Source organism: Meleagris gallopavo, chromosome 27 (genome assembly GCF_000146605.3).
Source record: "Meleagris gallopavo isolate NT-WF06-2002-E0010 breed Aviagen turkey brand Nicholas breeding stock chromosome 27, Turkey_5.1, whole genome shotgun sequence".
NCBI classification, from domain to species: Eukaryota; Metazoa; Chordata; class Aves; order Galliformes; family Phasianidae; genus Meleagris; species Meleagris gallopavo.
Genome location: NC_015037.2, coordinates 824,118 through 837,201, shown reverse-complemented (window position 1 = coordinate 837,201; position 13,084 = coordinate 824,118). Strand labels below are relative to the sequence as shown.

At 47.1% G+C, this 13,084-nt stretch overlaps 2 protein-coding genes across 3 annotated transcripts in view; both read right to left on the bottom strand.

The window, feature by feature from the left end:
• Nucleotides 1–659, bottom strand: part of RPRD2 (regulation of nuclear pre-mRNA domain containing 2) — a 16,494-nt gene extending 15,835 nt beyond the window's left edge. The window contains exon 1 of the mRNA XM_031556913.1: nt 458–659. Within this exon, the coding sequence (XP_031412773.1) occupies nt 458–659 (202 nt within the window). The remainder of the gene's footprint in view (nt 1–457) is intronic.
• Nucleotides 631–12,618, bottom strand: PRPF3 (pre-mRNA processing factor 3). 2 transcript variants are annotated; one of them, XM_003212778.3, is made up of 15 exons: nt 10,957–12,618; nt 9,976–10,106; nt 6,610–6,756; nt 6,037–6,120; nt 5,707–5,927; nt 5,037–5,343; nt 4,182–4,348; nt 3,533–3,615; nt 3,110–3,253; nt 2,849–2,948; nt 2,264–2,377; nt 1,939–2,057; nt 1,408–1,491; nt 1,231–1,292; nt 631–907 (listed from the first exon to the last, which is right to left on the bottom strand). In XM_003212778.3, the coding sequence occupies exons 1-15, from the start codon at nt 11,099–11,101 to the stop codon at nt 761–763; spliced, it is 2,055 nt and encodes a 684-aa protein (XP_003212826.1). In that variant the 5' UTR covers nt 11,102–12,618; the 3' UTR covers nt 631–760. The 2 variants fall into 2 exon arrangements, with proteins under 2 accessions (XP_003212826.1, XP_010722222.1); XM_010723920.2 differs by lacking the exon at nt 10,957–12,618 and adding an exon at nt 7,607–7,702 and having other exon boundaries at nt 9,976–10,071.
• Between the last annotated feature and the right edge of the window lie 466 nt (nt 12,619–13,084).

Genomic DNA, 13,084 nt, shown 5'->3' with positions numbered 1-13,084 from the left:
CCGCCCCGCCGCCCTCCCTCCTCTTCGCGCCTGCGCTTTGCGCTGCACCCTCCTCCTTTCCCCTCAGCGATACGCTTTGCTCCCGGCCTGCCCCGCGGTGAAGATGGCGGCCGCCTGCACTTTGGCGGGGACGGGAGAGCGAGGCGGGCCCTGAAGTAACGGAGCCGTTCCGCCTGACCCGGCCCCACAGAGCTGCCCTTCCCAGGGCGCGCTGCCCTGAGATCAAGCTTCGGTTAAAGCACCAAATTCCCCCCCCCCCAGTCGGCGCTCTTCCAAACCCTGCCAGAAACACACACACAAACTGAAGGCGGCTTCAGCTTTTACAAAAAAAGTTTATTATGTAAATATAGGATGTGGGCTAAGTCCCCGTCTCCTACTCTGCTTTACAAACACCAAGTGCTCCTCCCTGCCCCACACCGACCCCGTGGTGCCCCCCACACCTCCCAGGCCGTTGTACCTCGGGCTCCTGAGGGGTCAAAAACAACTTTAAAAACAATTTCTCCCCCTCTGCTCCAAAACAATTCTTTCCAGAGGAGCTCAGAGACCCCACAGCACAGGCGGGTGGCAGCCAGCAGGTTTGCACCGGCACCTCCAAGAGCTGAATGTATCCAGAAAACAAATGTTAACTGATTCGTTTTAAAAAATATTTCTTTAATCATACTCGCTGTACTGCGGAGAGAGCGGAGGGGAGGAAGGGTTCGTCCAAGTTCCCACGAGGTATTGTTCTCAAACCAAGAGGGGTGCCGGGGCAGCAGCACCCTCAGTCTGTGGATTCCAGCACGGACTCGCTCAGAGCCAGGTCCCAGTAGTGCTCTGCTCCGTGCTTTTTAAAGTGCTCCCGTGCCATGTTTTCAGTGGGGCACTGCTTAAATTTCATTTCGCCAAAGCTGCGATCCTTTGCTGTGCCCTGGAAGAGAAAAGGGACTCATTTCAACAAGTGTGTGGGAGAAAGTAGCTGAAATAAAACTGAACGACTCGGGGGAACCTGAGAATAAAAGTTTTTACAGGTTAGCAAGCAATTAACCTGACTGTTGCAGAAGCATGGGTCACCAGTGTCCACCCTATGCTGTGTAATTCTGCTATAGTTTAAGAAATGGTTACAGCTTGAGTCAGACCAGTAGATTTCCATTTCATACAAAGCTGCAGAACATCAGCCATTCTGTTAGGCAGGGTTAACTTGTGCGTTGCCTAAGCCCCCAGAACTCCCACCAAACCAGAACTGCCACTCACCTCCCAAACCAGAGAGCATTTGTTTGTTTTCTTAACAGACTCCTCATCAGACTCGTCATCATCTGGAAAAACAACAACAAATTCTAGTCCTGCAGAACCCCCCACCACTGCTCCACCAGTCCAATGGCTACAACACGATCTGTTACCACCTCCTTCCCCACAGGGTCTTACACTTACCCTCTCCCTTGGTGTTTGATGTTTGTTCATCCCATTTTATTCGATGAAGCATAAGACGTTTGAATTTCTTCTGTGCTTTGGGGCCTGGGGAGAATTGAGACTCACATTCACAAAGTTCCTTAACCTTCATGCTTTAGGAGGTTTTAAAAGGCAGCAGAACACCACCCACAAACACACAGCTAAGCCTTTCAGAGCATGCTCAGCTGATCAGACACAAGTACAGCACAGCCAGGCCCTTCCAGCCAAACTGTGAGTAACTGCATTGGACTCTGAATGGATGCAATGATTTAAATCAAATGCATTTTCCAACAAAATCAAACGTACTGTTTTTTTCCCCTATCTGGCTTACAGTGCTCTACAATACTCAGTACTAGCACTGCTAAAACCATAACAAAGGAAGCTTCAAAGTGCCTCCTTACTTCCTTGTTCTTCCGTACCCCTCTGGCTGTTATTTTCATACGCAGGTAATTTTTGCAAAAGCAAACTTTTGAACATTATGCCGCGACCAAAACCTGCCTCAGAAATCCTCACCTCCTTCTACCACGACCACGTTGACATCTTTGTGTAGAACCACCACGCCTGTTAAGTACAGCTGGCCAGCATTCGCCTCGATTTTGAATTTTTTTGCTGGATTGCTCAAGTTTCTGACTCTATGGACAAGATAAAAAAACAGCTGTTTGTGGAAGAACAGAGCTATTGTTTAAGATCTTGAAACTGATTTCTGCACATCAATCTATCAAGTAGGCTAAAGGACGCTCCTCTTTAGTGGCACGTGTTTCTACAGAGCATTTCGTGGGCCATTTATAAACTGACATAAGTAAAAGCATCCATCAAGAGCACACGTCCCAGCACTCACCTATACACAGCTATGTGAACTCCCTGTGAAACATCTTCTTTCAGCTTTTTAATCTTCTTTGCTTTTCGTTGTTCTGCTGTCAGTTTTCTTGCAGCATTTGCTTCTTCGTGAGCTCTGGATACAAAAAGACACAGCAATAAGCAAAACACAGCCTACAGTTTACCTGTTACCACACTGAAACAGATCCTTAAGTACAGAATGGATTCCAAAACAGCTCCAAATTCTACCCAGATTCCTGAATTGAGCACACAGGCTCTTTTAATTCAGTCACCAGTCCAATTCTTCCCTAAATGTGTTAACTGATAAAAAGCATCCTGTCAATCATCATCACAGTAGGAAAATCATTTAACACAGGGCACAAAGCCACTTTCCAATGCCAAAAATTGATCACTCAGCCCCAAATCCCCGCTCTGGGCCTTGAGAGGTTCATTCAAGGCAGTAGAAATAAACTGCAAGAGCAGCACACACAAACACACATACAAATCAAACTGCTCTTGCTTTGCTACGTCAGTTCTGGAACTTTCTTCTCTAGGAACGAATGCAGCACCACCACAAACAAAAGAAATAGCACAGCGTGCCACCTACTTCTGTCTCTTTGCCATCTGTGCTCTAACATGAGCTTCGACTTTCGTTGGGTCCTGAACAGCTTCCGTCCCCAGTACTCGCATCAAGTTTGAAATTCTTACTGTATGGAAAATGAGAGAAGAACTGCCACATTTCACAGAAACACCCAGCATGTTCACAGGCTTACATGCACTCCTGCTGCAATTCCCAACCGCATTCAGTTTGACAGCTAACGGCCTGCATCAGCCCAGCTCTCTGCACGCTGTAGCTGTTTCTTCTTACCTTTGGGCTCTGGAGGTGGCATCAGGCCCAGCCTGACTTTCTCCTGTAGCTCCTTCTGGGCTTCTCTCCGAGTCTGTCGCCGTAACTTCTTCTGCTCTTTCTTAGTTAAATAAACACCCAAGGTCACTGGTGTGTCACTGTCCACTGCAAAGAGAAACAAGGCAAGATAAAAACAAACGTTATGCCAACTTTCTGAAAACTGGGCAGAGACTCTCCCTTCCAATTCTGGCTGTTTTTGCAGAAGCTTCATATTTACTTTCATGATTCCTTTACCTCACAGGGATAGAGACACACCAGTCAATGATACCACAGCTTGGGGCATGCATGCTGGTTCACCTTGCCAAGTGTCAACATTCTGGAATATTTTGTATCTAGTCAATCAAATTGGGCAAAGTCTGAGACCAGAGTGCTACAGGGCAGTACCTGGTGGGTTAAGCTGTGCTGGGTGCTCCACGAGGTTTGTGATTCCAAAGTATTCATCTTTTTTTGAAGACGTTCCGCCTTTTCTAGAAAGGAGAGAGTTGGGCATCATTGCAAACCTCCCAGCCTGGATTCCTGCATTCCCTTAAACACAAGCCATGGAAAAAAAATAACACTTCCCTTGGACAAATCACAGCAGGTATTTGACATGCACAAACCTCTACCCAAAGCATAAAACAGAGGCATGCAGCATAGACGAGTTCCCCAATCCACACACATTTCAGTTAGGAGACAGGCATGCCACAACTCAACTGAGAATTGTGAGTAAACTGCACTTGTGCTTGAGAAAGCACGCAACCAACCTGGGGCCAAACAATCACCCTGACTGCCAGGCAGCCACCTGCTCAGCCCCTGGAGAAACACTGTCTCCAAAAAAGGACAAGGGCAGCTGCCTACCAACACCCTTGGAGAGACCTGGGAGCAAACCCAGCGCCTGTCTGTATCTCAGGGACTGTGGCAGAATTCAGTAGCACAAGCAGATGCGCCCAGCCTAATTTGCCACACTGCTCCACAGAGCCCCATATTATCCCCAAGAAACTCCCAGTTTCCTCCTGGAGGAGAACAATCAAAGCCTGGTACATAAAACACTTACAGATCAAGGCCGTTAGGGATGATGTAGGAGTCCCACCACTCTATCTCTGGGATCTCCCCTTCTTTCAGCTCCTTTTTAGGGGTAATAAGAGCCAACTTGGTAGAAGTGTGTATCCCTGTCTTTCTGGCAGCCTGAGAGATCTCTGCCTGCAGCTTTTCTAGTTGAGCCTGAGAACAAGGAGAGGAAAGTGGCACATAAAAGTCATTCCAAAATAGCACAACTTCAGGAAAAGCATAGTATGTAGGCATCTTCTCATATGTAAATGTATATGCTTAAATCTGAAGCAAACCGCAGAGGAAACCTCACAACACAAGATGATGAAGCGCTTTTTCTAACAAACTTGCTAAAAACTTGGTGTTATTACTGAGCCTTCCTGGAGCACGGAATGATCCCCAAATAATGCCTCTCTGGGCATCACATCCCTGGGACTTTCTGTCTAATGAAGCTCTTCTCTCCCATTTTCCTCACAAATCTGGGCAGTTTACCAAGATTCTTTTAAATCTGCACCTCTAAGGTGATCGCTTCTGTAGAAGGATGACGTGGCCATAGAACTATCTATTCCCTTTGGAATTTTTCAATCCTTTGTCAAAAAAGCCAACAAACCAGAACAACAAACCACCAGATTTTGTCTTCTGTCAAGTGAGGAAGCGCCCTCCACAAATATATTCTTATCTGGGAGTCTGCCTTTTCAACATGAACGATGTTGACAAAAAAAGCAATGTGTGATTTTACCAAAAAGCTTCTTACTCAAGTGAACACAGCTCCCTTCACATCCCAGGAGAGGAGAATCAATTCCCATCCTGAACCAAACCCTCATTTCTGTGCTGTCAGTTAGCATGGCAAGACCTCAAATACCTTCGTTCGCAACCTCTGGGCAATTTTCTCAAATTTGCCTTTTTCATGGAACTTAAAGGTGCGTTTCTGACGCTGGGCTGGGGTTATGGAGACCCGGGGGTCAAAGTAAGTGTTGGATTCCATATCTTCCGAGGGCTTTTCTTTAAGCTGTTGTTTGAACTGCTCTCTCTTCACAGCTCTGATGTTTGCTTTTAGGGTTGGCATGCGGTGAGTCAATTCAATCTCTTTACCAGTCGCATCAACAGTTCGGCCTTGTTCATCCAAGATCAGTGGCGTAGGCTTTGTCTGATCCTTCAATTCCACCTTCCTGGTGGCAAAACAAACACATTAAGGTGTGATTATAGCATTAATTCAAGGGAATTGAGAACCATATTCCCACCACGAGCACCAGACCTATAACTTGTGAAAGTTCTGCGAATGGCTTCTTTGTACTGTTCAGGTCTCATCTATATGGCCAGAAAGGACTCGAATCTCGTGTACAGAAGTCGAGTGTTTCTCAGGGAAGGAGTAACCTCCATTTCATCTCTGCAACATATTCATTCCTTCAGCAGCCACTAAAGAGCTGCTAGAGCTGATGATGCACAGGGGAAACCCTTTGGCTACACCCTCTGTTAACACTCTGGAACTTCCACTGTCAGGATTAGCATTCAGAATAACAGCAGCTACTCACGGCGGTGCGATCCCCATGGCGTGCAGATTGGCCAGCCCCACCATGTTGGCATTGCCAATAAGCCCTGGTTTCAAGGCCAGCTGAGCCTGAATTCGGGCCTGCAGCTCGGCAGCTTTCCTGGCCTTCTCAATGGCATCATTCATGAAGGTTGCTGCCTGGGAGGGCTGGATCGTGTTGCCGATGGGGAGACGTTCCGACTGGGACGAAGAAGAAATTTTTGGCTGTTGACAGAGAAATGACTTTTGTTACACAGCTGTTCTAATACACCCAACACGGGTCAACACATCATAGCTGCGTGCTACAAAGCAGCCTGCTAATTCCAGCAGCTACCTGTGGTGTTGGAGGACTGATGAAGCTCAGCTGCTTTTTCCTCTCTTCGATCTGCCGGGTGGCTGCTTCCATCATCTGTTTGATCTGTGGAAACAAAATTGGATGGTGAATTTTTCTCCACTTTACTGGAAGGAGAGAAAGGATCACCAGTACCTTTTCACACCCCTTTACAGTTGCAAATGAGCTCAAGCCAGCTTAATGGGAATAGAACTGTATCAAGCTACTTTAACTGATGACTGCCAGCTGCAGTGAAGGAATCTAACAGTGCAGGCACCGTCTGCTAAGACTTTCTCCTCTTGGTTACTGCAGGTTATAAGAAAATATCCAAACTTTCACCACCTGAAGACTCCATGTTGTCATTAGCCCAGTGCACAAGAGGCAGTGAGCTCTGCGAAAAGAACACGGGCAGCAACTGCAGCAAACAGAGGATGGCCAAAAGCAGCTTGCCATTTGCTTGCACAGCTTGTGGATGGGATAAAACAAACATTACGCTGTACCAGGATTCAAGATCTCAGAGGCAGACAGCGCTGTTCTGGAGACAGAGCTGATGTAACACAGCCCAGTCAGACTGACCTGCAGCTTGGTCAGCATTCCAGGGCTTTCTGATGGCGGGCCTGGAATAACCTCAGGCTCATCCTCAACCTCCTCAAATCGTGGTATGCGCCGTTTCTTGACACCAGAAGATTCTTTGGATACCTCAGAGTCATCACCGAACACATCCTGAGGTAAAAGGAGAGAAAAACAAAACTGATTAAGAGCTAAGAACTTCTATCATGAACACTGTTTCAGGATAAGAAACCACCGTGAGAATTAAATCCAGCACTGAAAGGTCAGCACTGCACTGTGTGTGAGTTTGCAGGGTGGCACTCACAGGCTGCCCTAACTGGTTGTCCTATATGAAGTCTGTGCCCTGGTTCCTCACAAAAGAAGCATCGATGATGATCCATCCAGCAGCTTAAAGGACAGGAGGCACTCCAGGGACACGCCTGTGTAAAAGCCACCATTGCTTTCTTAGGTGGTCATGGGATTTTTGGAATTGAGGAGATGTAAGATCTCACTCAGCTACTCAGAGAGATGGAGAAAGCCTGCACACAAGTTAGTGTGACCAGGCCCCAAGGGTGCCTGTATCTTCAGTCAACTTCACAGGGAGTGAAAGTGAAAGCTGCTCCATCCTACGGTGTTCTGACCAAAGGGAGAACAGGGTCCCGGACCCTGTAGGCAGGGACATACCTGCAGCATTTCCTCACAGCCTGACCCAGCAGGCTCCAGCTCTGAGCCTGACGCTGAGATGCTTTTAAGAAGCACAGCTCAGAGAGCAAGTGGAGCACTGATCATACCACGGACTTGCATTAAGTGTCCATCTCCCAGAACAAAAGTGTGCTTCACACAGAACTCCGTGCCTGGGGAACTGGGAAAAGGTGCCATTCAAGCGCTCCCCAGCTCTGTGTGTTGGTGGTCACGGATCTCATTTGGTCAGTGCCAGTTTGGTGTATGGTGAACTGGATTTGTCCATGCAATTGTGTTCCTGTATTGTGTGCGAGAGCATTATTGGAAATAAAAATATACAAACCGGTTGTAAGCGTTAGTTGAAATCCCTTCTTCACTATAATGGTTCATATCCTACAAGGACACATCCTCATCCAGACACAGGTACTTCTTGGAAAACCTACAAGTTCAAGAGAAAGGACTTGCCCATAGTATAAAGTGTGTAAACCATTACGTTTTAGTTCCTGAAACTTCCCAAGCAATGACCTACCCCACAAGAGTTAACCAAAGAGAGAGAAGGAAGGCCAGCCAGAATGCTGAAGACAGCTAATATGACCAAGTAAGTAGCATCCTGAATTAATTCACTTCCTGATGCTACAGAGCTAAGTGTGTAAGTATAAATTCAACTCTGAAACCTGCAGTGGGGGTGGGAAAAGTCATTCTACACAGGATCAGGATCTGACAGCCTCACTCAACCATTTCGCTTTACAGCTGTGTGAGGACAGATCTTGATGAAGGATCTCCAAGATGTAATTCCAGAGACAGAGGTTGATGAGAAGGCAAGCTGGATGCCTGTCTCCATACCAGGAGCCAAGAGATGAGGACAGGTCTGCTCTGCTGCATCCCAGGCCTGCTTTGGGTCAGTTTAGAAGCCAAGAACACCATCAATCATCTGTGGTCATGTAGGACACCCACGCAGATGTTTCACTGGAGAAAAGTCACCAACCCCACACCCAGCCACATCCCTGCCTCAGTGTGCAGTGTGAGACAGCTTGCCAGGCTGCAACAGGATGCTGCTCCCTCCCCTCCCTCTGTTCTGCAGTGCACTGGCCACCGCCACAAGGAAGATGAGAGGACAAGACAGTTTGAAGCCAGCTGCAATAACAGGCAATTCTGAATTTAACTTCTGAAGAAGTGTGGGATCTGTGCATGTTAGCAGTGCCACAGGATGGTACAAATCTCCCTTCAACACTGTGCCCTGAAGTCTTACCACCACAGGTACCACACAGCAATACAATACGTGATGTTACTCTCTCTCTGCCATCTCCACAAGAGGTCAAAAGCAAAAGCATTGAGGGGGCACAGCTAGGAGAAAACAGCCTAGTCAAAATCTTGCTTTCTAGTGGCAGTGTGGCATGACAAGTGTGTGCCAGGCTAAAGCCCAAATTAAAGTGGAACCACAGAACAGAAATATTTGGCAGATGCTTATTGGCACCGCTGTTCTGATCAAGAAAGCTGCATAAAGCTGTAGCCCTTTAAGCTACAACATTCACTGGGACACCCAAAATTCAGACCTCTGCAGATCACTAAATGAGGTTGCACTACTGCTGCTCAGGCCGTACTGAAACAGGCAGAATGGAAACTGCTTAAACACACTGTTCTTTAAAGGATGAATGTATCTGAGGTCTGGAGGAGTCCCTTCTCTGGCAGGTATTAAAACCTCTTCCAGAGAGCGAGAGAAAAAGCAACAGTTTCTGAAAATGGGAAAATGGGGAGCGAAGGCAACTGTTTCCCCAACACATCTGAGGAGGGAAAAACTGAAATCTGAAAAGGATTATTGTAGATAACTGAGGTTAGGTGCTGACTAAACAAACTTACAGAGCAATACAGTTTACCATAACACAGGAACCTCAGAAAAAAAGTCAAAGGAAACTTACTTTGTAAGCAGGGAGCAGCATGTAGAGTAGCCACTTTTAAACTCAGTATGCGAGTGATGAAAAAAATGGATTTCCAGAAGGTGGCGAGTAAAGTCTTCAAGAGAACAAAGGAGGTGAAAACAGGTTTGGATGCACGAGCCTTCCCCATCCCAGACAAGTGTTAGGTGGGAGAAACACCAGAGAACTACTACATCCCTGCTGTAATCAACCTTGTGCTACGGTGAGGGAGAAGAGGTTGCCAACAATTGCCCTCTGTGGATTCCAGATGGAAAAGAGAACGAAAACCCACCAGATCACTCACCACAGAAAGACCCATTCACTTGCAAAAGGGCACCATCAACTGGCAGAGACTGAAATACAGCTCCTCAGAGCAAGGAAGAGGAACAAGAAGTTACTGTGAGGTGGGACACACTACCCCAGGTTGCCAGCTTGCAAGGCAGTCAAGAGTCAGTACTGCCAAATGCAACAGTCGTGAGTAGGAGAGGAAGCAGAGATGGAGCCCTGCCATCTGAGTTACTTTGTTGACGAGCCTAGCAGAGATTGTTCAAGAAACCAAAAGCCCAGGCTTCCACCTTGGACACCACCAAGGACAGCATTCAGCTTCCTCATCAGAAGGTAAAGAGAACTGAAAGGTAAAGGCTCACACACTTCATCATGGAGAAGGGTCTTTTCTCTTGAACTTTAAGCGTTACAAGATGTACCTCTCTGGAAGAGGAAAGTGTGACAGAGTACCAGTGCTGCCTCCAAAGCCACCAAACAACAGAAAACCACAATCAATAATCAGTCCTTGGCTCACCTTTAGCTCTCGCTTTCGATTCCGGTCACTGTTGGATTTTGAGTGCCTGGAGCTTCGCCCTTCCTCCACTGCTTCAAAGAGTTTGTCCACAAATCGCAGCGTGGAGTCATCGAGAAAGGGCTTGAGATGGTCTGAGAAAGAAGAGGAGTTGTGTCAGAGGCAGAATTCACTGCTCAGGATGAGTGGGAGAGCACAGAACTCACAGAGACTTCTGCAAAGCCACAAAACACTTTTTAAATGCAGCTTCAACCCAATTAATGCAGTGGGGGCTGCAGCCAGGGCTCAGGAAGCCTCTGGGATCTGCAGATGCAGACATCTGGAGTTAAGAAAAAGGACAAGCAAAAAAGGACATCTTGCAGTAAGGAGTTTAAACTCACTGTACTGGAGTCCAGACTTCCACGAGATTAAAAAAATAAGCACAAAACAACCAAACAAAACAATAGAGATTCAATTGTAATTTTAAATTCCTTTAGGTGAAAAAATAGATTTTAAATTCATTTTATCCGTTTCTGCAATACATCCCAAAGCTTTTGAACTTGTCTCACCTGCACGTACCTACCTGTGCCTCATCGAGGCTGCCAGACATTATCCCTATCACTGTGCACAGAGGTGGACATGAGCTCCAGGGTTTGGTTAGCTTTGGTTTTAAGCACAAAAGCTCGTGTTGAACAAATCTGCCTTCAGATCTACACGGATGGCATCCATCTCCCAAACACTGACAGCCTCGAGTGGCAATGGAACCACAACCTGCCATGCAGCTGTGCACCAGCAGCACAAGCTCAGCCTCCCTGAGATGGAGGGAAAGAGCTTAAACTTGATCTGAGGCTGCTTCAAACACAACACAATGACTAGAAATGGGTGATGCCAACATAGGCTCTTTCATTTCAGTACATAATCCATTTCTTGTGTGTATGCTGTATATGTTTCCTTCTGCAAAGGGCCTGACTGCTTCTAATACAAGCTCAGGGTTGTGTGACATACCAGCTGCTTTCTTCTTGTCCATGCCCTTCCCAACACAGTTCAGTGCTGCAGTGACCACAGTGGGCTCGGAGAAACCCAGCACCCTTTTCACTGTCTTCTCGATCCATGGTTTCAGCTCATCCAATTCCCTTTTGGAGAGCGACATTTTTGCTCGTAGCTGATCTCAGTTATCTTGCTTGTACCTGTAAAGAAAGCAAACAAGACAACCAGAGCTCAATAAAACAAAGATTATTGTTATTTTGGTGCATTAAAGACAGAGCTCGAAGCTGGTGAAAACTCCAAGAGGTTATTTTTACTCCCTGATTTTTAAAACAAGAGCTAAAATTGTCTGAGCAACACAGAGGTCTCAGGAGAAAAGAACAGACAAGATGCAGCGTCCAACTGTGAGAAACTCCTCTCAGATTTTGTGCAGATGGCCACAGTGAAGTCCAGAACCTCCTAAACCCCACCAGCACAAAACCACCCTTTCCCTTAAGGGAGCTGGGAGAATGCAAGGCAAGCGTGTTCCAGTTGTTGTAAATCAGGACCCACTTCCACACACAGTTTCTCACAAACACAAGGAGAAAAGCTTGGTCTTGGTGTTGCTTCAGCCCTTGGTTTCTCCTGCTAACACAGCCTGGATCAGCTGTCAGCTACACGCACGCCAGCCTACTTACAGATGCTCCACAAACCAGTTTCAGGAACTAAAAGCTTTTCATGTACAGCACCTGCTAAGCAACGCCTCAAACACATACAGCAACACCTCACACACACTTGGGTCACCCACTGGTTCTTCCCATTCCCATGAGCTTCCCAAACAACTCTGAGCACATTCCCAGCTCCTCGCTGCAGGCTGCCTCCCTGCAATGCCCAGGGGGAACTCAGCAATCTCATCTAGGTTTACTGATACTTAACCACCAGCACACGCCTGACTGCCTCTGTGTTTGCTGCTTAAATGAAGCAGCAGATCAGCAGTGCTGCCCTTCCCTGTTGGATCTTTTTGAGCCCGATTCCAAATCGCAGATTCAAGACAGTAATTTCTCACCATTAATCATTAGTAGTTCTTTAACATAAGCTGCAACAAAGCGGGTGCAATAATGTTTAATTACTCAGCCAGGCACTAATCTGATTTGGAAACCAAGTCTCCTTTATCTGGAAACAGGAGAAAATCTTCTTAAGGAAATATGTTTGACCTCAACATTTCTTGCCCACAGGAAAAACCTTGCAGAGCCTTTACCTTAACCTAGAGCCACTTAAAATGAGAGCTAACAGCACCTAAAATACAGTTATCACTCCTAAAACTGAGAACAAAGATCCTGGATGTGGTAACAAAGTGCTTCTCAAGTTAGAGACTGAAAAACAGCCAAGAGAAGTAAACCTACAGGTCTGAAAGAGCAACAAAAAGGGTGAAGCTTCAGCTGGAGAGCTCCTAATGACCCGCAGGGAGGAGGTTGGACACAGCCTGCAGTCCTGCATTTTTGACAGTGAGTATCACTGAGATACATTAAAAAGCAGCATCGGATACAGTCCAAAGGAACATCATTACAGCATTTCATCATTAAGTCCAGACTTGGAAGCACGTAATACTTCAGGGCGAAGTTAATTGAGAGTTAAGACGCATCAAGATAAGTGATAACTACGACACAACAGCGGTGCTGATGCATCACAGCTTTCTGCATGCTTGCTCAGAAAGGCTAAACCGAATTAATTTGCACTTGGCTTAAACTTCGCATTCCTGTTCAGCTCCTGCAATCAGTGAGGACCGAGAAAGAAAAGCAGTAGCTCCAATGGCATTCCTCCCCCCCCCAAATCAACACCAATCCTGCCGCCGTCAATGCTGAGAGCTCTGTGGGACTTCGAGAGCACGAGAAGCGCAGAAAACGGGCTGTAAACGCCCACATGGAGGCACCCACCGACTCGGGTCCCTTCGGTGCTTCCTAACGTGAAACTGCCGCTCCCACAGCACTGCGGCCGCAACAAACGGAGCCGTTCGGTGCCCCGCAGCTCCCACACGCCCGAAGGGACCGTTGAAATTAGCGGTTCCGATGAACGTTGTGAATATAACCCAACCCCGCGGCGTTCGTTGCCTCAGCCCCACCCGCAGCCCCGGATTTGAGCGCACAAACTCGGCGTTCCGGCCGGCTCTGGG

What these genes read in the sequence shown, in the direction of transcription:
- PRPF3 (XM_003212778.3), bottom strand. Translation starts at nt 11,101, where the DNA reads ATGTCGCTCTCCAAAAGGGAATTGGATGAGCTGAAACCATGGATCGAG. An exon ending in TCAGTCCTCCAACACCACAG is followed by an intron (nt 5,928 to 6,036) that starts GTAGCTGCTGGA and finishes CTCTGTCAACAG; the next exon opens with CCAAAAATTTCTTCTTCGTC. An exon ending in AATGCTCTCTGGTTTGGGAG is followed by an intron (nt 908 to 1,230) that starts GTGAGTGGCAGT and finishes TTTCTCTTCCAG; the next exon opens with GGCACAGCAAAGGATCGCAG.